This window comes from Sturnira hondurensis, unplaced genomic scaffold (genome assembly GCF_014824575.4).
Source record: "Sturnira hondurensis isolate 20B ecotype Veracruz unplaced genomic scaffold, ASM1482457v3 Scaffold0020374, whole genome shotgun sequence".
In the NCBI taxonomy this organism is placed as follows: domain Eukaryota; kingdom Metazoa; phylum Chordata; class Mammalia; order Chiroptera; family Phyllostomidae; genus Sturnira; species Sturnira hondurensis.
The window spans coordinates 1,302,613-1,326,834 of record NW_028093005.1 but is presented as its reverse complement, the minus strand read 5'-3'; the positions used below and the strand labels follow the sequence as shown (position 1 = coordinate 1,326,834).

Here is a 24,222-nt window from a genome sequence, read left to right as displayed (position 1 = left end):
TAAGAGGCTCTGCATCTCCCACGGCTTTGACCAAACGCCCGGTCACCTGACCTATCCGCTCTGTTCAGGGAGAGTTTCGAGCAGGCCCCGAGTTCCGACTCAGTTGCACCTGTGCCTAGCAAGCAGCTGGGCCTCCTCAGTCCTCAGGGCTACAAGGTTCTGCACAGATCAGCGTGGCTCTCGGTTTCCCCTCATCAGGCACTTTCTCTGGTCTGCTAAGGCACTGGCTTTCTGTCCATCTGTTTAATGGCTTCCAACATTTTATTACTATTTCTTGTTTGCTGTCATTTATAGGTTCATGCCTTTCACTCACTCTTTTAGTGACACAGAGTTGGGGAAAGACACGGGGATAGAGATAAATATGTATGTTCAATCTGTCTTTTTCAAACAGAAGTCTCCTGACTTGTTTTTCAACCCAGGAGTCCTGAAGTTTGCTTTACCAAAAGCACCACCTTAAGTCTCTCCCTTCACAACCACTCTTTTGTTTACCTCAAGTTTACAGCGTTTTCTCTCTCCACTCACTGAGACAGCGCATTTCTTAAGCTGAAAAGAGAAGTAGAGGCATCACAGAAAGAAAAGCATCTGAGTTCTTCCTCACACAAACTGCTATGAAGTGAAGACAACTGTCTTAGGATTTCTCAAGATGTGATCAACACAACTCTCATCTGTACCACTCCAATGAGAAACAAAAGCAAGAAAGATCAAAAACAGCTAGAAAATCCAGATGCACTGTCAGGCGAGGGCCCAAGTAGAGCAGAGAACACTGGTAGAAGTCCAGGCACACGTTGATAGCTCTGCTCTGCACACTTCAACCTATTGTTCTTTATACGCTGAGAGCTTGCCCTCCATCAACAAAACAACTACGAACAAAGTGTATCACTTATCAAGTGGCAACAACACACAGGGAACAAATACTCCACCCTCCCTGACGCGTCCCATTAGCCTGACCACCCAGACAGGTTCTGGGAAAGCAAGCGCGCATCCTGCAGGACCGCGCGTCCACCTGTGCTCCTCCCCCGCCAAGTGAAGGTGTGTCTCTCTGACCGGTACTGTGTATTGACGAGAAGTTTTAGGACTCCAGGTTAAGCTTGAGGGACTGAATATAAGTGATTATCTCCAATCCCACCCAGAGCTCCACTAAAATAAAAGGAAACAGACTAGCAAGTACATGAATCGACAAGGAGAAAAATAAGACAATGGTAGATGAGAAAAGTCCAGGACTTTGAGAAAGTAAAGTGCACAGAGAAGCAACACAGCTGCTTCAACAGCACAGACAGGTCCAGAGGAAGCTGGGACTTAAGAGTCTGCCCAGGGAGAGGCTGAGGAAAGCAAGCCGGTATACCTCACAAAGCCTGGGACGCAAGAGCGCTGAGCACCTTGAAGGTGGGGTGAGGTCTGGGGTAGAAAATGAGGACATGGGTTGAACAGCTGCCGAATGAGCAGCGAGATGGATGGGTCCCCACCCCTGCTCCTGGCAGCTGAGTGACAATTGCTTCTTCACCCCCGCAAACGAAGGGAGGTGTATACTCTTTGTAAAAAATAAACCCATAATTTTAAATTCAGCCAAATCATCCATCAAATATGAAGACAGAATAAAGACACTTTCCAATGCATTGTAAATCTCAAAAAATTTCCTCCAATACACAAAGCAGTATATGCTCCATCAAAATTAGAGAGTAAATCAAGAAAGAGGAAGGTGAGGGCAGCAGAAAACAAAGACGGACACGGGAGGGAGGCCATCTGAGACCCGGGGCGGTGAAGAAGGAAGTCCCAGGGGGAGCCTCGTGGCTGCAGCCGCAAGCAGCCCAGCCAGGCAGGCGCCGGGGGAAGAGGGTCTCACAAGGAGGAGCCGGGGTCGGGTGAGAGACAGAGGCAAAACTGCACTGAGATGCTGGATAGTGTGTGGGCAAAGTTAGTAACTGTATGAAAGAATTAGCAAATAAAAAGAGGCAATCTATCTCCTGGAATAGGTTTAAAACTGGTTGAGAAAAAAATGGAATCACAGTATACAATTTGGCTCAATGATGAAAAAAGTTGCATGTTTATACAAGTGATACCCATGAAGAATTTACACTTGGGCCCAATACAAAAAGAATTTACACCTTTCCTTTTTTTTTTTTAAAGAGAGGGGAAGGGAGGGAGAGAGGCATCAATCGGTTGCCTCTCCTACCCAACCAGGCAGAAACTGAACCTGCAACCCAGGCATGTGTTCTGACTGGGAATCCAACTGATGACTTTTTGTTTTGTGGGAACCCCCTTCCCCCAACCAAGTGAGCTGCACCAGTCAGGGCTACCCACATGCTTCAGTGAACTACTTACGTAAAAAGGTTGCCCATTCTTCCAAAAGTCAGCAGCAGCTGCACCGTGTTTCAGGACTGCTCACACGGCCTTTCCCAGGGGAGGGGACCCTCGGCAGCAGTGGGGCTGAAGAAAGTGTGCCAAGGTCCACAGCCTCGTCTGACCTGCACTATCTGGTGTCCTCTGACGGACGCAGCCCTCACTCACGGCAACAGGACAGCCTCCCAGACCCGCATGGTGTGCCTCTGCCGAGCAGGGGAGGTGCCGGACGTCCCTCTGGGTGACAGCACCCAGGCTATTTTAGTCTCCTCTATCTAAAGAAAGGCTGTCAGCAGAGAAACCTGGCCAGTCGGCCGAGAACAACTGCTGGAACTCCAGGGCCCGACAGCACGGCGCGAGGCCTTGGCCAGGCTTTCCTCCACGAACACTTGGCACTTGCTCCTAAACAGAGGCACATGGCATTTCACTGACCTTTCAGCAATCAGCCACGGATTGAAGGAGCCCACAGCCTCGTGAGAGACCATCCGGAGGTACCGCTCGTACCGGCTGCAGTAGTCACCGATGCGGCACCGCATCCCAGCTGGGACAAAGAGGGCAGCTCGACCCTTTCGAGGTTCTGAATCTTCTGAAAGGGCAACAAGGGGAGGGTCTCTTTTCTCCGGCTTCTCCTCTGTTCCCACACTTTCATCCAGGGAACTGAGAGCAACAAAAAATGATAACATTCAAAACCACCTGTAAGCAAGGGTACCCCCCCCCACCGCCCGCCGTTCACCCTGAGGGTTTGCTAACAGCACTCATTGTTTGTTTCCCCATCTCACTCCGGACTGACCCTCCACACAGCAGGAGCTCCTGTCCCAGATGGAAGAATTCTGAATGCAAATCTTGAAGTAATTATCAGTATAACCACAAGCACCCTTGTGATGCTTCCAACAATAAAAACCAGGCTCCTTAAGATGCTATGTACTCTCCACCCACCTTATAAACACCCTATTTGACTGAGCATCTTGGCGTTTGGCAAAATCTTGCTCAAAAGAGTTTTTCTCTGCCTTGTGCCAACTGAAAGAATATGAAACTCAACAGCATCAAAGGCAACAACTACAGTGAATCAGAGTCTTGTTGCTCCTTACTTGCCATTCCAGGGCCTTTCTAACACGATGTTCACATCTGAGTCTCTGCCAGCTGCTGTCCTTGTGATCCTGATTGGATGAGGAGCAAGGGGCCTTTCCCCGACTGCGGGGAGTCTCTGGTCTAGAAGAGGAGGAGCACAACATGACCATCTACGAAGAGAAGCCCAGGCACCTACGGGAGCTGCCCTGCTGCCGCCCGGTGAGGAAGTCGCAGGCACACCCCTTAAGTACAATGCGCTTAGCCAGCAGTGCAACAAAAAAGTTTCTGTCTTACATGAAAAGGTGAATTTAAAAGTTACAAAGACACAGCCAATGACGCGTCACTTTTAAGAAATGAACTCCTTTTTAAACCTGCACTAGCTCTAAGGAAGATCCCTCCAGGAAGCCTGTGTGAAGCCCGAGGCTGTGTAGGATCCAGCCACCCATTCAAGGAGTTGTAAGCAGCTGGGTCTGTTTTTTAACCTTTAAATGGTTTGATTAGGGAGAAGGGAAAAAACCACTTACACCTGAACACTTAATTAGCTGATTCAATTTGTCTGCGGGCATTGCTGGAGAACCTGCATGACGATAGTCAAAACATTAACTTATTAACTCTATCTTGCAGGCTTGACAGGTCTTTTGCATTCCAGGTTATTTATAATTTTAAGTGCACTTCAAGTGTGGGAAGATTTGTCCTTCTCTTAGGCAAGGAGAATCTCTAAGTCAAATAATTTTCTCTACTCATTTATAGGCTTGTGATTTCTTACTGTGAGCAATACGGCCTAAGTCAGTTTTTGTGAAAAGATCGCTGAGTACAACAGATTTTCAGCTGTTCACAGAAAGGGAGGATATACAGACTAGACCCTGCACAAGGCAAACTTCACCTCAGATGAGGTTTGGTGGGGCAATTGAACATACCATCGGAACAACGAGAAACACAGGATTCTTACGAGGATTTCATGACTCTGGAATTAAAGTGTCCCAAAATTCATGGCAGTACCTAGTGTTCTAAAGGGCTTTTTTTTCAATGTATACTGAGACTTTCTGCGCAGTCACAGATAGTGACTAATCATTCAACTTGCCCTTGAAAAAAGAGAACGCGGAGTCCTAGGTGAGACCGTCTTTTGTGTGATGCAACCAGACTTTGCGGGCAGTGGCCAAACCATCAGTGCAGCGAGCGGCCTTTCCACGTGCCCCTTTTCTCCGCTGCCGTATAAAACGACGCTGAACTGCCCACCGACTCCCCCGGCCCACGCCGGCCCGTGCTAGGTGCGGTGGGAAACACAAGCGGGTATGACAACGTCTCTGGCCTCAAAGAATCGTGGCCAAGCTCTGCACACACAGGACATGCCAGAAGTCTAGGGGAGTTCGGGGCGAGCAAGGGAGCCAAGTTCCAGGACAGGAAAGCCAGGAAGAGCACTGCAGGCACCGAACACACAAGATCGCACGAGCCAGGCCCTGGAGAAGGTTTCGGATGGTCTTTTGAGGGTGAAAATGGGAGTGGGATTAGGGTTGGGGGAAGAGTGAACACCAAGAACAAAGAACACAGTGCTTGAAAGCCACAGAGAACATAAAAGGAGCAGATCAGTACTGTGTTTAGATGGCTCCTTCTTCTGGGAAAACTGGACGCAGAGAACCCTTTTTCTGAGACAATACCCCCCACACAGGTTTTTAAAAAAGCACCCGTGACACAGGCCACTGCTGTAAATCGCCCAGACCCCCATCTCCTTTACGTGCCTTCGCTCTCCTCGTGCTGAGACTCCTTCGGAGGTAATGCTTAACCGCTCTTCACTCACCTTTCACTGAGGAAGGGAAGAGCTGATGAGCCTGAGTCAAACAGAACTTGAGTATCACTTCCCAGACAAAATTGTGATTGTAGCCTAGCAACTGCAGGCAAAATGAGTTCTGTATGAATTTTTACAAGCAGAGGAGAAAAGTGAAAGTCTTTCTCACAAACCGTACGAGACCGAATGGATGTCCATTAAGGGGGAAAAATGAGCTGTAACCTCTACTTCAAACCACAGGCAAACTTTCATTAGAGATGAATCACAGACCCACACATAAAAGTAAAAACCATAAAAGTCCCCAGGAGAAAACAAGACTCATTTCAAACTGAAAGTAGGCAAAGGTTTCTTAGATCAAAGAAAGCAAAAATGACAGGAGAAAAATTCGAAGTTCAACTTTATAAAAATTAAGGGTCTGCCGTAATGAAACACATTTGATCAAGATAACTAGGTGAGGGGGGACACGGTCTGTGCTGACACTTAGGAGCTCAGTGGCGGCCAGGTGACTGGCTGCCAAATGGAGGAAGCGCTTCTTTTCAGGTGATAAAAATGGTCTAGAAGTAGATGGCGGTGATGTTTGCACAACTCCATAAGTACACTAAAAATTCACATACCACAGTACAGTGTAGAAGGGGGAATTTTATGGATGTGAATTATATCTTAATAAAGCTGTTACTTAAAAAGACAAAGTTACTTAAAAAGACAAAGTTACTTAAAAAGCCTGGGGACAAAGAATGTGTACCCAGAATGCATGACCAATTCCCACAACCCACACATTCTGAAGAGCCACACAGGAGCACTAGGGCTGCCGAGAATGCTGTAAGCCCGAGGACTGACTGCAGGAAGTCCTGTGCTCCTTCAATCCTCAGGAAACACACGAGAACTCACAGCGGAGAGAAGAAACCCTCTGAGTGCAAGAAACTGGGAAAGCCTTTCAATACTCAATCAAGATTCACCTCAATCAAGATTCACTATGGCACGTTGCGGAGAAGTCCGCGAACATAAGGAGTGTGGGAAAGCCTCTGTAAGCCCTCGAAACAGGCCGTACACACAAGGACCCACACTGCAGAGGGGCCCCGAAGAGGCTGCCCTAATGATCCAGGACTTAAAAGCCACCTGAAGAGCACAGTTGAGAGAGGCCCTCAGAATGAAAGGAATGTGAAGAAAGCTTTCTTTTTCTCAAAACACCGAAGGCATGAAGAGGCCACAGTGGCAGGGTGGGTTCAATAGGCTGCGGTTCAGGGAAGTCTTCCTTGAACTCTCACCTCAAACGGAAATGGGAAAACTGGAAAAAGGCCTGTGAAGAGAAGGCCAGTGGAAACCTTTTAACCTTCATTCATCTCTAGTGGACATTCATTCTTACACTAGAGAGAAATCTTATGAACCTAAGGGCAATGGAAAGCCTTCAGTGTTGTCTCAAACAAGAGTCCCTGTAAGAACCAACACCACAGAGAAGCCCTGTAGAATAAGGAACGTGGGGAAGACCTCTTCAAATACTCCTTTCCTTTTTACCCCTTTTAAAGATTTTATTTATTTATTTTAGAGAGACGGGAAGGGAGGGAGAGAGAGAGGGAGAGAAACATCAATGTGTGGTTGCCAACTGGGGACCTGGCCCCACAACCCAGGCTCATGTCCCAGTTGAGTCGAAAGGGCGACCCTTTGGTTCGCAGGCCCACACTCAATCCACTGAGCCACCCCAGCCAGGGCCAAACACTTGCATCTTAAGTTACACCCAAGACCACACCCGGGACTCTAACAGACGGGAGAAGGCCTTCAGCTCCAGCTCACTACTCGTGGGGCTCCAGTGAGTGGGCTGCGGAAAACACCACGGCAGATGCCACGCCCGCTGCCGGTCCTGCCTCACCTGCTGTGGGAACCCAAATTCATTACTTCCCAGTTTTCCCGTTCTAATAAAATCCTGCAAAACGAGGAATGTCCCTCTGCGTGCCCCTTCAGCTCTGCCACGTGGATTTTGATGTGGGGATGCTTCGTCACAATTCTCTTCTGTACACATGGCCTCGCCAACACAAAGCCCTGCTGGAACCACGAGTAACTTAGATTTGGGTTAATGTGCTCTATCTATAACGCCATTTTTGTCACTTTTTTCCCCTGCTGTTGCTACTGGTCAGGATTTGACTGCTTTGTGACCCAACAGTGTGGTCTTCCCGATGCTGACGGGGGTGCGTGTTCCGGCTTTCATTTTGGCCTCTGTGTCTGGCCCCTGCCCACGGCCCAGCCACACCCATTCTTTCAGGCTTCTTTCCTAAGGTTCCACAGGTCCACTTTTCCAGGTAGCACCGTTTACTCTGTTCAGATGCATGAGGGTGGGAGAGCGGAGAGCCCTGACCAGGAGAACATTCAGAGCTCCTGGAGTGGACCCCGGACGGCAGCCAGGCTCCCTCTGCTCTTGCTCCCTGTCGCTCTCTGCAAACTGATGACACCCCCTGAGTTTGCACCAGTGACTTCGGGATCGTTGGCCATGAAGGTCCCCGTCCCAGTAACACAACCCTCAAAATGCAAGACTGTTCATTCCCCAGCGGCGTATTGTGGGTGCCCATGGCTGCAACGGTCTGTATTTTTAGACTTATTAACGCAGCAAACTCCTAGTTGGACCAAAAAGGCATTTTAGGGTAGATTTTCAACAACTCAGTTAAATGCTAAATGATCAACCTAGTTTATGGCAAATGTTTTAAAAACTGCTTCCTGTGTGTTTCAAAATACTGCGTATTTCTTTGGTGTTGGGCAGGCTCAGGGTTCAGTATTATGTCTGAATGGTTAAGTTTCTTGCGTGTTTTGCAATCTTCTACTGACAAATTGTTGGACTCTTATTCTTTTACTGAGCAAGTTTATAATAAATATCCCACTCTATAAGTGGATTATAATAAATAAATAAGTAGGTAGATAGGTAACTCATTAGAAAAATGTACAAAAGATTTGAATACTTCACAAAGGAAGATACACGAATGGCTAATAATCACTTGAAAATGTTCTAAACCTCACTACTGATCATAATGAAATTCATACCACAATGAGATACCACTATGCACCCACCAGCACAGTTATAATTAGAGGCTGACAACATTATCAGTGAGGACACAGAGCAACAGACATGCGCTGTAGATGAGAGTGTAAAGTGTTACAGCCACTCTGGGGAGAGGGTTGGCCCACACCCATCCCATGACCTGGCGAGTCTACTATTAGGTGTTTATCCAAGAAAAATAAAAGCGTATGTCCATACAGACTACACATGAACATATTCATAGCAGATTTAGTTCTGCTAACTCAAAACCAGAAGCAACCACATGTAGGTCCCACGAGCCCATGGATAAACTAGATGCAGTACCTGCACAAAGGGAACACCACCCAGCAACGAAAAGGAACGTACCACGGGTGAACGTGTGGGAGACTGAACGACGGTTTTGCAAGGTGTCGCATTCTAACCACTGGACCTGTGAATGCTCCCCTCTACGGCATGAGGAACTTTAAATTAAGAATCTTGCAATAGGAAAGTATTCTAGATTATCGGGGCCCACCCTAATGTAACCAAAGTGTCCTTATAACAGGCAGTCCTGGCAAGATTCGCCCACAGAAGAGAAGGCAACCTGACAACAGGAGCGGGGCCTGGAGCAATGCAGCCATGAGTCAAGGAATGCAGGCCGCCTCAGACGCCAACACCTTGATTTTAGCCCTTTAAGTCTGGATTCTGACTTCTGATCTCCAGATGTGTAAGAGAGTGAATTTGTGTCATAAATCACTGAATCTGTGCTTTAATGGGTTACAAACATAACAACAGGAAGCAAGTAACACAGATACATCTAGAAACCATCTAGAAACCATCATGCTGAATGGAAGAAGTCTTAGACAAAGAATATGTACAGGTATGATTCCATTTATATAAGATTCTAGAACAGGCAAAACTACAGTGGGGAAAAAAGCGCAATTACCCATTTATCAAAACCCATGAAATGACACAGTTAATTTTATTATATATAAATTGTACCTCAAAAGGAAAAGAGCCACAAATAATAAACTCTAGTTCCTGATACACACGTTGCAATGTGCTGGGTGACATGCATGGATGTCCACAGTTCACTCTGAAATGCATGCAAAAGTGAGACCAACTAACGGGTAAAGAGACGGGGAAGAAAGCAAATACAGCAACACGTTCACCGAAGAATCCATTAGGTGGATATACAGGTGTTCACTGTAGAATTCACCCAACTTTTCTGTATGTTTGAAAAATTTCAGGACAAGATGTTGGAGGAAAAAGTGAGGGGAACACTCACCATTTTTTCCTTCCTGCGTCCACAGATGGGGATCAGTATATACAATTTTATTATATCTTTGGCGAACTGTCTCCTGGTATTTCTTTAAAAGAAAGTTTATGAGAAAAAGTTAGTTTCATTACAGACCAGAGCTGGTAAGAATGTCACAGTCCGGCAGATACATTTGATGCTGACACATCGCCAGAAATGAGCGTCTGCCAGGCCAGGAAGCGGTCAGTTTGTGAGGTCTAAAATAAAATGAAGTAATTAATCCAATTAATCTAATCTAGACCAGAGCTTGCTGTGATGATGGAACTATGTCCAATACAGTAACCACAAACAACTGACTGCTTTGACCACTTAAAAACATAAGTAGTGTGTTTAATATCAATTAATTTACATTTGAATAGCCACATTTGGCTGCAGACTACCAGTTGAACACTTTCCATCTAGACAGTTTCCCCCAAGACTAGGAAATTGGTTACAAGTCTAGGATAAACTACACATCTTTAAATTTTCAAAAAGCAACACCAAAAAAAAATCATCTTTCCTGTAATGCTTCTATTTAGCAGCAAAGCTAAAATGATATCACCACGGTGCAGTTCTGAAAACAGCGATGGCTGCTGGGCACCTGGATGGATGCACACCCTGGCTCTGGGGGAGTCTTCCCGTGACCTTAGCCGCAGCACTTACTTCCTTACTGTGTCTCAATTTCCTGCCCTGAACAATCCTCAAGTTGTGTTGGGTAACGTCTGAAATTGAAAGTTCTGACAAAAGCACTCTAAAGGAGTATCACGGAGATTAAGATAAACTTATCTGTGGTGTCAGGATCACACACTAGCAGGTAGAAGAGGCAAATGAACAGCAGGTACACCCTCAAGGACGGAGAGGCCCAGGGCCCGGCGTTTTTTTGAATCACGTATCAGTGACATCAGGGGAAACCAACAATGATCACTTCCTGAGCTGTGTGCCAGGCAGTCGGCTGCTAGAGGCATGATGGTACTTCATGCCGAGTTGTATCTTTAAACACACCCCACCTACTGGAGAGGGTAAGAGACTTTACCAAGACCTTACTCTCGGTTGGCAGTTGAACTAGGATTTACAAGGGGAACCTAAACCCCCCCGGAATTTATTTATTAAAAATTGTGTACTTATTCTTACATGTTTAAACTTCAGTCACCTTTAAAGCACTCTCTGTTTGATACCAGGCACCTATCAAGACGCTTTTTCACTGCTCAGAACTGCTCATCAATTTTGATGGCTTTTAGTGCTTCTGCCAGTCTTTGTTTCACCTCTTCCACATCGGCACAACGTTTCCCTTGGAGGACTTTTCATCCAAGGGAAACAAACACATCACTCAGGGTTTGGGTGAATAGGAGGGTGGGGCACAGTAGTCATGCTGTTTTTTGTCAGAAACTGCTGGACACTCCTCACAGTGTGGGCAGGTATACTCCTAAATCACTCATTATGAAATGGAAAAACATGTTCAAAGAGACTTAAAAAAATTCACAGAAGCTGAAGGCAGGCCCTCCCAAGAATGTCAGCTGGTGCATGGATACAGGTTCCTAGAACACTCGCCTAGCGGGGGAAGCCTGGACCATAAGGGACCCCGAGGATAATTCCAGTTTGGGGGGGTTTCCCCTCGTAAAACCAGTGGTATGATCCTGAAGTCCTAAGCTATGGAAACGCAAGGAGGACCCACACTTAGCAGGAGCCAGCCCCGGCGGGCATGAGAGCCCGCAGCCCCAGACCTTACCTCCATTTCCTCCATTCGGAGCATCATGGTCTCCAGGTACGTGCTGTGGTCCAAGGTGGCTAAGGAGTCAGGCTCCAAGATCTTAGGACGAGCCCTAGCCCAGAGCTCACAAGTGGTATCTTCCTGCATGCCATCCAGCTGACAACTGTTGTTGGGTGTACCGTCAACAGCAACAGCCTGAAAAATGAGGGGGGGGGGATGAAGAGGTCACACAAAGACAACAGAGGGACTTAAAGAGAAACGCTGGTCATGAGCCAACCACATGTGGTCCAACTGTACAGATTCTATGCTACATTACCCCTCTCCTTAAGTCAGTATACACCAGAATCAGGATCAGTACACTTTTTACCACAGCCATTTAAACAGTAGTGTTAAACCAAGTAACACTATTATTGTCTGTGTAAATTACTATTACCTGTTTTGCCAGTTGGTAAAGCAAGAATCTTCCTTGTGCTGTACTCAGAAGAATATCCGATGTCTTACACGTCACATATGCCAGAGGATGTATCTATTCTCTTTTGGTTCATGACATCACAAAGTTCATGGTTCTTTCCTTTGCTCGAGACTTTCTACCTACAAGTGGGAAAGCTTGACCAGCCTTTCTTGAGCTTATATTCTTGACATTCATAAAGCACTTTACGATTTGCAAAGCATTTTTACATGAGTTGTATTTTTTATTCTAATATATGTCTATATATGATTCTAATACATGAGTCTATCTTGTATGTCTATAATCCTCTCTGAAAGAGGCTTTGCAAAGAATGTCTGCTGAGGAAATGATACTGTCAGGCTTTGGAATGGGACTTCCTGGGACTAAATCCTGGTTCTACTCACTGATATGCCTGCAGTGGTGGGCAAGTCTCCTGGACCTCCCTGGGCCTCATTCCTCTCATCTGCAACATGGAGACAATAATCTTGTATGTCAGACTTGTAAGGGCTATACCAGCACTTGCGCATCGGGACACAGCACCGTGGCGGACACAAGAAAGACACTCAATGAGTGGCCACTGCCACAGCCAATTTCAAAAAATTTTTAACAGCTCACAGAAGAAATGGCACATGGTATTCTTGATTTTCCATTAACACATACATATATATGTATGTCAATCACCTAGACCCACATCATAGGTGCAGTTGTCTAAATTCTTTGTATTGGTTATTCAACTAATTTTTTATTTCTTTAACTTTGGTTAAGACTGTTTTTTCATATCTTTACTGGCTGTTAAAATAGACAAGGACTAGTGTGCTGATACGAAAAGGTACCCAGAACAAGAAAGCAGCTGGGTACAGAACCAGCATGGGGCAGCCCTTGGCAGGGAGGTTTAACTCTGAGTTGTCTGATTCGTAGCCATGTGCATATACCACTTTGAAGTTTAAAAAAGCTCACACATTTTGGGAAAATACACAGTTCATGTGCAAGTTCAGTACACAGTTCATGTGCAAGTTCAGTCGATGGCAACGGTGGCGGCAACAGACGAATACGCTGTAGTGGTGCCCTCCCGGGAGCTCTGCTTTGGTATCAGAGATCGTCTTGTCTGGGAGTAAAGCTACTGAAAGTCCTGTTTTACTTGTAAAGTGCAGCAAATATCTTCTCCATTTTGGAAATAAGACTTCTGAGAAGGCCCCTCAGCCTTTTTTTTAGGTTAATACAGTAAAATAATTCTTTTTACTTCATCATGCCAACTTGAAAGAGGTTTTTTTGTTTGTCTTTGCTCGGTTATTTATAAACACCAGCTCTTGATGGTGCCGCCTGGGAAACTGTTCGCAACAGTCCTGAAGTCTAGCAGCTGCCCAGAGTGATATATACTGATACGGAGTTACTTTTCTTTTTCAGTAAATTGTATTAAAGACCATTTCATGCCCAGAGTATAATTCTTATATAGAGGGATGGTTATTCTTTTTTTAAGTGTATTTTATTGATTATGCTATTACAGTTGTCCCATTTTTCCCCTCCCCCTCTCCCCTCTCTGCCCTGCACCCCCCTCCCACCAGTATTACCCACTGCCCCTCCGCCTTAGTTCATGACCACAGGTCGTACACACACGTTCTTTGGCTTCTCCATTTCCTATACTATTCTTAGCCTCCCCTTGTCTATTTTGTACCTACCAATTATGCTTCTTATTCCCCGTACTTCCCCCCCATTCTTCCTGTCCTCTCCCTCCCTGCTGATAAATCCTAATGTACATGAAGGGACTAAGGCTCCCTCCCATCCCCCTCCCTCCCTCCACATGATCTCCAGTTCTGTGATTCTGCTCCTATTCTAGTCATTTGGTTCGTTTTTTTTTTTTTTTTTTTTTTGGTTTTTAGGTTCAGTTGTTCATAGTTACGAGCTTGTTGCCATGCTTACCTCACAGGCAGCACTTACAATCACTTCACTTTTCTTTCTTATTAAAATGCCATATGGAGTTGCCTTCCCAGACTAGATGTTAGCCTCATCATTTTGCTGGGAGAGAAAAGCACCATTTGGCGGCCATGCTGCACAAAACCCTAGGCCAGGGCACCCTTGAGTCGCAAGAGCTGGCGCAGGCTTTCAGTTTCCAGTCTCAGAAGCCTCACCTCACATGAGATTCTTTCACAAAATATTGGTACAATAAACTTATAATCACAAAGACTGTGAAAATACGCTGTAGCTAAAATACTAATTAATAATTACACTGGAGACACATTCTTGAAATCTCCTTTCTTCCTTCCTGTTCCTAAGGTCACTGGACGGGTGGAGCCTCATTCCAACTTCCCTCTAACTCTGCAACCTTCCCACCGGCTCTGAGCACACAGAGCAGTGACCTCTTCCCGACCTCCACAGAGATTCGGGGGACGCAAACAGCACCTTGCGCTCACAGCCCTGGGCAGGTAGTAGCTCTATCCCACAAGTCCTCCAGAGGCTGGACAACCACAAAATACTGTTTTCCCTTCAAATGTTACCATTTTTTTCTTGGGCTACCTTTTGTCTCTGCTAGGCCAACATTGGTCATTATTGGGCACTCAAAACACGCTGGCCTAACAGTAACTATTAGGCCCTAAGTAGAAAGGAAATTAGGCCAGTAATGAGCAAAACTAGGCTGAATGAAAGGAAACGAGGACAGCCATTCTTCTGCCGAAGGCCACCAACATTCAGGGTCATGCAGCACATCCACACACTTTCGTGGGGGGGAGGGGGGGAGCCGCTAACAAGAACCTGTGGCTCCAGAGAGTTCTGTGAGCCGTTTGTATTGGGATCTAACTCACAATCTAAATACACACTGTAAGAATTAACATGCCAAATATGCAAAAGAACTTGCACTTCCTGAGTAGGATAATCTAGTGTTTGCAAAGCAACGTGTGCATCATTTTCCTTACACCCAGTGACATCACCGCGTAACAACACTGCACACACCTGCTCTGCAGGCTGGGCTGTCGCTGTGCTGACTGATGGCCGATCCTTCAAATGAGTATCCGCTTCCAGAGAAGAATTGACTCTCTATTAAAACAGACAAGCACATTCATGAATTATACAAATTTCAATCCATATTAATACAAATGAATTCTTTAACAGAATAACTTCTGTGAGGAACCGTTCAGCAGCTTTATGTACATTAGGATTTTTGCAGTGATTAAAAGCACTCTGTCTTCATGAAAATAAATGCCATGTGTTCATCTTGGCTTTCTGCCCCCTTTCCTCCTTCAACTTGGTGAACATTGTTGGAGTAGCTGTGTGTTTTTATGCAACTACTCCACTTCTCTGTTCCACAATGAGGAGGCTGGGAGACTTGATCTGGAGGAGCCCTCCCAGTTCTATATTCCTGAGATTTCCATGCACTAAAAATAATTCAACATTTCTTCAACTTCAGCTACAGAAATTCATGACCTTTTCAGGGCCCCGGAATGCCATGTATTCCCTTTAAGAGGATAATATTCTCCCATGGCCTCATCTATCCACACAAACAGGCTATTCCTATTTATAGGTACAGCCACAGGGTCTGGCCATAACCTTCAGCTTCCTGCTTAGAGGATGGCACAACCTGCTGGTGATGCTGTATTCAACCTCCTCTGCAAGAAAGTCCTGGTCTGTGCACAGAAGCCGGGCCAACATCCCTCTCCTTTGGAAAAACAGAGCCAACTACTTCAAACCCCGAAGTGAAAGAGCATAGGATTCGAGTGGAGCCGTTAATTAAACACACCACCACCAGTAGGTCTACTTGATTAAGAGTGCGAAGGGCAATCTGAACTTACCCCCCAAACTAAAGTATCACCTCTCCACAGAGTGGGGCTTCTCTCTCTTCCCCTTGCCTTTGTCCCTAGCCCGCCTCAATGATGCGTGGGGGTCTGTGGATGCCGACCAGGGGCCCTCACAGCAGTGCACCCACACCACGCAGCTCAGCACCGCAGATCCCGCTGCCAGATACTCGGCCCCACAGAGGGCCAGTGCGATCTCTGGGCAGCGACTTTTTCATTTAGAACTTCCGAAGGCACGTAACTGAGGTTAACTGGATCACCTGGGCCTTGACCAGCAGAGGCTTCAAACGCTCCAGGACTTCCTTCTCTACCTTGTCGGCTAACTGGGTGGCAGAAACACTATTTAGAAATAAAACAGAAAATCAAAATCAAAAGCAAGAAAATATCCTATTTAGAATATTTATTTACCACTCCCTGCAGGTGAAGGAAAAACCAAATGATTATAAAGCCATAATGCCTTCCCAATTTTCACGCCATACGAGCGGAGCCCCCCAGAGATCTTGTTAAAATGCAGATCTGACTCAGCTGGTCTGACTGAGGCTCGAGGCTCTGCATCCCCAACAAGCTCCCAGGTGGATGCAGCAGTGCTGGTCCTGGATGGAAACACCTGAAGCAGTGTGTGAGGCTCTCAGTACATTCTAAAAGAATAACGACTGCCTTTAAATAACTAAAGAGGGTAGAAGGCCGAACAAATGAAACTGACTGTGTTCCCTCCCCAAACTCCACGGTACAGAGTTAAACATAATCCCACAAAGACAAGGAAAAAATGATGCTAAAGAGCAGAAAGCCAAAGGCCGTAACAACTCAGCTGACCAGAGAAAGTTGGATCCTTGGCCAGGAATGGGGAAAACCGAAAACCACACCACTCCCACCCCTGACTCACACTAGCACAAGGCTGGGAGTACGAGGTACGTCTAGGCCTGAAGGGAAGCTGGGAGGGGGAAGACAAGAATCAAAGGATGCTTGAGAAGTGAGATTCTCTCCAACTCTGTGAGAAGTCTGCTTACTCAATCTCTGGAAGGGTCTCTTGACTAAGGGATGCCAATCGCAGCTGAGGCTGCAGGTACCCCACCGACAAGAGGGTCATATATGCATGCTGGGGGCTAACTCACAAGCCTCCTCCCCGACTCAGCTCTTAGGGTGCTGGCATCTAGATCCTTACTCTCCTGCTGGAAAGTCAGAAGACTCTTGTCTGAACAGCCTGATCTCCCCCCACCCCCCAAAAGGAGCAGCCCAAAGACCAGCATGAGGGTCCTTAGCAAACAATCTGCCCAGATGACACTAAAGCTCAAGTTCAATAACCCTTTCAGGATGAAGCCCAAAGAGTCTAGAGGATGGTTCAACACAGTCACTGCAACTCTCTCCAGGCAGCCAGGTCTCCAAAGAGCCAGATGGGAGACCCTGGCCTCCTACCTGGGCTCCAATGTAGGCTTCTTACGTGATTTCAAAATCTTTTAAGCAGGCAGCCAATGAACATAAAAAGTGTGACCACACCTTTAAACAAATTCAACTAGTTGTTAAAATAGCTAGATGATGGAGAACAGGCTTGCTTTATCTTTCTCTACCTCAGAAACAGCTATTTACCTCTGTTTTTGCGCTTTGTCCACTTCCTCAGCTTTTAATTCTTCAAGTTCCTTCAATCTTTTGGAAGTTTCTGCATCAAGCCAAGCGAGTCTAGCAGACAGGGCAAAAGAGTTAGACCAGTTCTGCCTCGACCTGCAAGACATCCACACGACAGAAACGGGCAGGTGCCAGGGTCCCCCCGAGCACCAGGCCCGGCTCTGCCAGGACTCGGGACGTGACCTCCCCGCCCCCACAAGGCTTCCAATGTTCCAAGTGAAAAGACCCTTCTGTGTGCCAAAGCTCTCCTAGTGAGTGTGCAGAGCAGAAAAAACCATCCACAAGTATTCTCTGGAAAACTAGCCATCACCAGACTCAGGGTTTCTTGTTTGACTATGAAATAAAGCTGTTGCTGTAGCTACAAGTTTAGACAGAGAAGCAGACTCTCAGGAGAGCCTTACGGGCACAGTGAGGTCAAATAAAGGGGAAGGGAAAGCTAACCCTGAACACCTTCACTGCGTGTGGACGGGCTTTGATTCTTTCAGTTCAGGACACATAAACATTTTAAGTTATTTACCGGCCCATGCTCATTTCTACTTTCCCACAATTTCAAGAACACTTTCAGCCTAACAAACGCAGAGGCCTTCTTTTCACTGCTGTCCTCCCATGGAATGTTCTCACCTTTTCACCCCTATTTGAGGCCTATTCTTTAGGTCCTCATTTATTTTTCATCTCTCCATGAAGCCCATGTTTTTGCAGCAAGAAGTATCCTGTCCCCCCTCTAAAATCTCCGTTCTTAACCCTTTAGTCTCCAGGGTCCACCTCATGCTCTGTCTTCAGCTACAGCTCACGGCAGGTCCTTCCTACTGACCGTGGATAAACTGGGATCTGTTTCGCCTTTTTTTAACAGTCTCCAGAGTGCGCATAACTGTACCATATACAAAACAAGCGACTAGTAGACAACTGACAAACTTATACTTTTAAAAAAATATTTTGATAACTGTATATTTTATGTATGCATTTACAAATATTGCTGGACAAAATCCAAAGGTACCAGCAAACTGCCAAAGAAGTGCACCCTATGAACAAGCCTAAAAACGCATGAACAAGCGTGAAGTCCTTGCTCGAGCCCTCTCTTGTCAGGGCTTACTCACACTATCATGCCGCTCTGCTTTTTCTTCTTGTCTAATGCTCTCTGTCAGTTCCACTCCTACTCCTGCTCCCGACCCTGGGGAGCTACCCCAAAGCTCAGCCCTTGACCCACAACTAAATCCTGTTTCACATTCGCTCTCCTATAAACCTCACCTACCTGCATGACTAATTCCAACACTGCCTCAAAGATGACTCTCAAGTCTACCTCTGCTAATCTTTTTTCCTCCAACTTCAATCCTAGATCTTAAAATACCTGCTGCCTAGCAACCAGAATAACACACCACCAGGGCAGACTGCCTGGGTTCAAATCCCAGCTTTGGTCACTGACTAACAGTGTGCTCATGGGTCAACTACTTAACATCTCTTGCTCCAGGTGCTTCCTTTGAAATATGGGGTTGGTAACAACAGTACCTACTTCACAGGTTATGATTAAGGGAGTTAATATATGTAAAGTACTCGACACACACACATATAATTTTTGAATGAATAAAATAAGAAGGAATAAAAAAGGGGATCACTGTCTAAGCTGCATAGTTTGCCAGAAAATGTTAATTTACATTTTAAATAACTAACTCTATACACAGGAAAGAGAAGGACGTTCAATTTAGAATCTCTGCGAAAGGGGCCCTTACATTTTCAAAGATGTGAAAACCCAGCACAAACCTAGTTGCTTCGTGCTCAACAGCGCCTGTCACTTGACTTTCCTCCTGAGCACCTTCCTGCTGGACAGGCTGCTCTTTTGTGGCATCTTCGGGTCTAGGTCTCACCTTTAGCCACGCAGCACTGCAAGGGATGGAAAAGTGTGTCTCTGTAATCACTCACTCCACACCCGTGACTCACTGAGAGGCGCCAGCTCAGAGATGATGAAAGCACTGAATCAGGGCTCATCTCCAGCCCACGGGGCCCTAAAGCGGAAGCTGGGTGTAGAGAAGAGCGAGATCCTCCAGGATTCAGGCTTAGGGTTAAAGCAGAGAAGTTCTCCTTCTGCTTCACAGAAACAATCACTAATTCAAATGGGAAAACAAAAGTCGATCACAGAATAATGGATAAACTTCAACAAAACCCCGTTATAATACATAGATTTGGGTCACTAATTACATTCCACGTTACAAAGCAACTCCTTACCTTTATCAGGCCTAACGCAACACCTTGAACCTGGAAGCCTCACCCACCACACACACACTCTAGCAGACAGTCCGCTATATATTTGGTTACAATATAAACTTCAGCTAATTGAGGCTTACCAACTGAATCCACATCTCTACATTAGCATATATAAAAATAGAGACTTCAGAGGAAATAAAAGTGAAAAAGCCCGTTATGAAAGGGGAAGACCTCCCATCGGTTCCAGCTCTGCCACATAAGCAAGCGTGACACTCTCTAGACATTGTTTCTTCAACTTTAAATTAAGAGTTGATGGATAAAGCAAAACCATTCATTCAAAATCATCCCGAGTCTTAAGGGGAACCCACTCCACCGGCTTCTCGCCCTGTTCCGCCAGCCTCCCAAAGGCAGGCGCTGAGAGTCCCTCAACTCCTCCCTTGTCTGCTCCCCAAAGTCCCGCTTCTGGCCGCCCTCCTTCCCCACTCAACTCTCCAAGGACTACTTCCTCCCAACTGGACCCCAATGCCCCTGGAGGTCAGTACGTTCTCTCCCGTTCTGCGGAAAGGGGGCTCCTCTGAATGAGGGCGACACGGCCACAATGTCAGCATCACCCTACCTGTCCCCTGCAGTCAGAACAACGTCTGTGAGATTTGTTTGGTTGTGTAATTCATAATTAAACTGAATTAGAATTAGTTTAATATATTCATTCACTCAGCAAAGATTTCTTGAATGCCTACTAGAGTTTACCAAGCGTCAGACACTGTGCTCAGCATCAGCATTCAGCTGTGGGGAAGATGCAGCTCCCGGCCTTAAATAACTAAAATCTCTGGGTGAAGAGTCGGTGAGGGGAGCCTGTGACCCTCCACATAAGGACACAGGTCCACAAAGTGCTGGGTGGCCCATGGAGGTTACGTTACCCACATGCAGGTAGGAAAAAGGAACCAACAAGCTTTTAGACAGAATTTTCTTATCTATTACCCACCCCAATAAGCTTTTCTTCTTAGTGGGAACTAAGGCTGCTGCTTTGTTTGCTCCAAACAACAGGTCACCTTGGACCTGTACAGGAAAGGTAAGATGACATGCCCAAACGGTCCCTTGAATTCTGACATACCATTTAGGAGATGCTGGGGGGGACGTGGGGTTTGGAGGGATCCAGGGCGCTCTACTGTCTTTCACAGGCTGTTGGTTTATTTTTAATCGGGATGAAACTGTTGTCTGCTGTAGCCTGCTTTTGCTGTGAGATTGGGCTGATCTACTTTTGTCAGCTTTGTGAAGTCCCTGTAAGAGATAAATACGAATTACAAAGCCAAGTGGGTATCACAGAAACTCTGTCTAGGAAGCTTGACACGCCCCGACACCATTCACTCGGGACTCAACCAGAGACACGGGGTGGCACCTTGGTGGGGGGGGATGACACAAACAGCACCGGTAGTGGGGGGGGGGTGTGTGTGTGAAACTGGAACCCCCCCACTTTGTGATGCTGTATAGATTACATATAAAATAAATGTCTGTATGTTTTCCTAATTAAACAAACAAACGAACGAAAAAAGGGAGGTTAATCTTTAAAACATTCTTGGTTAAAATATCTAACTTCTCTGATCCTCAGCTTCCTCTTGTAAAATGGGAGAAAATTATTCACAAGTTTCCAGAAGATTACATGGGCCGATACAGGAAGAGCATGACGATGAAGGTGGAAAGGAAAGGCGTACGCCATCTAAACAGAATGGGCTACATTAAAACGCTGTGGGAAACGAGGCTGTCTCTGAAGAAGAGCACCAAGCTGGACTCAGACAGGCTCAGTTCTGACTCTCAGTTCTGAGAGTCGGTTTGGCAAGGAATAAAGACCTGACCCAAATCCATGATCTATCGGTAACTGGCGGCACCTGCGGACTGCTTTCCTGGGGCCGCCTGCTAACACACAGGTTTGCGACGGAAGCCTCAGGACAGCGCCATTCAGTGGCCGTGCCCCCACATCAAGGGTACTTAGACCAGGAGGCGGTCTTCTCGCCAGTTCTCCCTGGGTAGGGCCTTAAGTTAAATTGTAAACAGAAGCTGAAAATATAATACAGTTCCACATAAGCTGGCCTCCAAAGCCACATTAGAAAGTACTCACCCTAGGATGCCTTTTATTATCAAGTAGTTAGTATTTATTACCAAATCTTAATCCCCTCAAATTTCATACTTTCAAACCAGAAACAGAAAAAAAAATTGAATTTTAAAATGGCCTGCCTGATTAGGATCATGGTATAAATAAGTTAGGATTTTAGCAGACCAGGGTGAGAATGCCCTGTCCTAGCAACAATATTAAAAATTGCTATTTTTGTTGAAAAACAGAAACAACCCAGAGTTAAGCTAAGGCAGCAATTTAGATGGGTGGACTCAAGTGCTCGGGCATCTAGATGTCTGAGAACTCAAATCCTGACTCCACCTCTTGGTAACCTACGTGGGATCGGCAACGTCAGGTTAATACAAAGGGGCCGGAAGAGAGCAGTGATGTCATACCTGCTGTAGTCGTGCCGGGGCCAGAGCATCTTTCCTCCTAAGGGGCACGTTTTCAGTCATGGGCTTTTGCCCCACTGCTTTGGTTTTTGCCAGGGCTAACGCCTCATCTTTGAAGCTTGCATTTTGGTCTGGAATAGACGGCGCTTCTTCTGGAAGAATATCTGCGTCGACCACATGAAGCTCATTCTCCAGCCTCTGGGTCACTGGCAGCTCTTTATCAGATTGGAACTTATCTATATGGAAGATTTCAAGAGGACACACTAAGAAAAATGTTCTTCAAATCGAGCGGGAAAGAGTGACTACAGATAAGCTCCAAACACCTAGCACAGGCCTGTTAAGCACTGCAGTGCTTCGCGGCCACAGTGACCCCTCGGCCTGTCACTCCTCCTGCACTTCTACCGGAAGGAAGCCCTTCTCCCACATGTACTCACTCACCCGGGTCCCTTGGATCCTAGTTCTAAAATTCTCTGCGTGACCACCCGAGGTCGGTCTAGTAAACCCTCGTGACTATAGTAACAGATCTCCTAACTGACCCCTTTTTCATCTTCAATCACACCTGTACCTGGCTACCAAAATAATTTTTTCTGAAATGTAAATATTTAAGTGTTACTTCTCAAAACCTGTGATGGCTCCTAATTTGATACAGAATAGAGTCTGAACTCTGTACATGACATTCAAACTGCAATGGGAAAGGAAATCAAACTGCCTCTTTTTGAAGATGATATAATGCTTTTCATATAGAAAATCAAGAGACTCTACAGACAAGCAATTGCAATTAAGAGAGTTCAGCAAGGTTTCTGGATTAAAAAAAGAAAAACACACATATACAAATCAGTATCACTCCCACACATCAAAATAACTAGAGAAAAGATAACAGAAAAAACCCTACTAACAGTGGCAACAAAGACCATAAGGTGCTGCACTTAGGAATAAATCTAACAAAAGATACGTAAGACTTTTACAGAAAAAACTCAAAGGTATTTTTAAAGGACATGGAAGAATGTATGAATAAATTATTTTCATAAATGAAAAGAATACTGTAAAAATGTCAATTCTCCCAAAACTAATCTATAATTTTCATTACAAATTCAATAAAAATCCCAACAGATTTTTTTGTGCAGATCTAAACAGGCTGACCCCCATATTTTCATGAAAAGTAAAATCCCACCAGAGCCCGAATAACTGTGAAAAACAACAACAAAGTGTGGAGTGGGGCCGGCGTGGGAGTCTTATTCCACCAGAGACACAGCGTTCGTGGTAAAGCTGTAACCAACAAGGCAGCGTGGGTGGGCGTGCAGTGGGAACCGGCAGAAGGCAACAAAGCAAAGTGGGTGTGACGAGGGCAGTGTAAAAGATAGTGCTGAGACTGCTCGTGCCCACGAGCAACAAAACGGAACAGGATCCTTGCCTCACACTGAAGAACACTTAAATTCTAAATGGAGCAAAGACCTAAATGGGAAGGAAAATTTTAAAGCTTTTAGAAGAAAATACAGGAAGAATATGATTGTGATATCAGAAAGACTTTCTTAAACTCAAATCTAATATTAATATATTTAAATTTTATTATACTAAGCTGCAACTTCCTTTTGACAAAAAAAAAAAAAAAAANCACTGAAGAACACTTAAATTCTAAATGGAGCAAAGACCTAAATGGGAAGGAAAATTTTAAAGCTTTTAGAAGAAAATACAGGAAGAATATGATTGTGATATCAGAAAAGACTTTCTTAAACTCAAATCTAATATTAATATATTTAAATTTTATTATACTAAGCTGCAACTTCCTTTTGACAAAAAAAAAAAAAAAACCCACCATAAAGTCAACAGACAAGCCAGAGTCTGGAAGTAGAGATCTGCAATGCAAACATTAACACAGGATTAATATAAAGAACATCCACCAATCTACAAGAAAAATAAACAACCCAAACAGAGAGAAACAGACAAAGGATAGAGTCTAACAATTTAGAGAAAAAAAGCTGAATGTCGATAAAAATATGAAAATTGATCATCACTCATCAGAGAAACCCAAATTAAAACAATGCGATGCCATTTCGCACACTCCAGATTGTGGGGAAAGTTGTGATGTGAAACACAAACACAAACAAGGGTGTAGAAACCAAGCGCTCCGACAAGCTGCTAGTGCGGAGCGAACTGGCCGGCCTGCCGGGTTGGGAGCGACCTGACTGCTTAGCAGGGTCACTCTCCACACAAACTCAGCCTGGAGGGACTCGCACACGTGCGCACAGGACGAGCAAGGACATACATTCACCACTGTTTATTAGAAAAGCAAAAAACTGGAAACAACCCACATATCCATCGGTAAGAGCTGAAAATAAACCACGGCTTATTCATACAAAGGAAACCTATGCAACAGCTATGTTAATGAAATAGAATTTGTGTGTCAAGATGAACGAGTCGTTCGCACATAGGTGGGGGAAGCAAACTGCAGAGTGATGCTTACTGTAAAACACCATTTACATGGACTG

The 24,222-nt window shown here is 45.5% G+C and overlaps 1 protein-coding gene across 4 annotated transcripts in view; it reads right to left on the bottom strand.

The window, feature by feature from the left end:
- Window positions 1-24,222, bottom strand: part of KIAA0753 (KIAA0753 ortholog) — a 62,535-nt gene that overhangs the window by 6,608 nt on the left and 31,705 nt on the right. For 3 of the 4 annotated variants that reach the window (XM_037029595.1, XM_037029596.1, XM_037029598.1), the window contains 10 exons: window positions 21,740-21,972; window positions 20,349-20,515; window positions 18,797-18,916; window positions 17,006-17,095; window positions 15,682-15,760; window positions 14,583-14,666; window positions 11,210-11,386; window positions 9,475-9,556; window positions 3,426-3,546; window positions 2,770-2,994 (listed from right to left, as the gene is read on the bottom strand). In XM_037029595.1, coding sequence (XP_036885490.1) covers window positions 2,770-2,994; window positions 3,426-3,546; window positions 9,475-9,556; window positions 11,210-11,386; window positions 14,583-14,666; window positions 15,682-15,760; window positions 17,006-17,095; window positions 18,797-18,916; window positions 20,349-20,515; window positions 21,740-21,972 — 1,378 coding nt within the window. The remainder of the gene's footprint in view (window positions 1-2,769; window positions 2,995-3,425; window positions 3,547-9,474; window positions 9,557-11,209; window positions 11,387-14,582; window positions 14,667-15,681; window positions 15,761-17,005; window positions 17,096-18,796; window positions 18,917-20,348; window positions 20,516-21,739; window positions 21,973-24,222) is intronic. The other variant, XM_037029597.1, reaches the window with a different exon arrangement.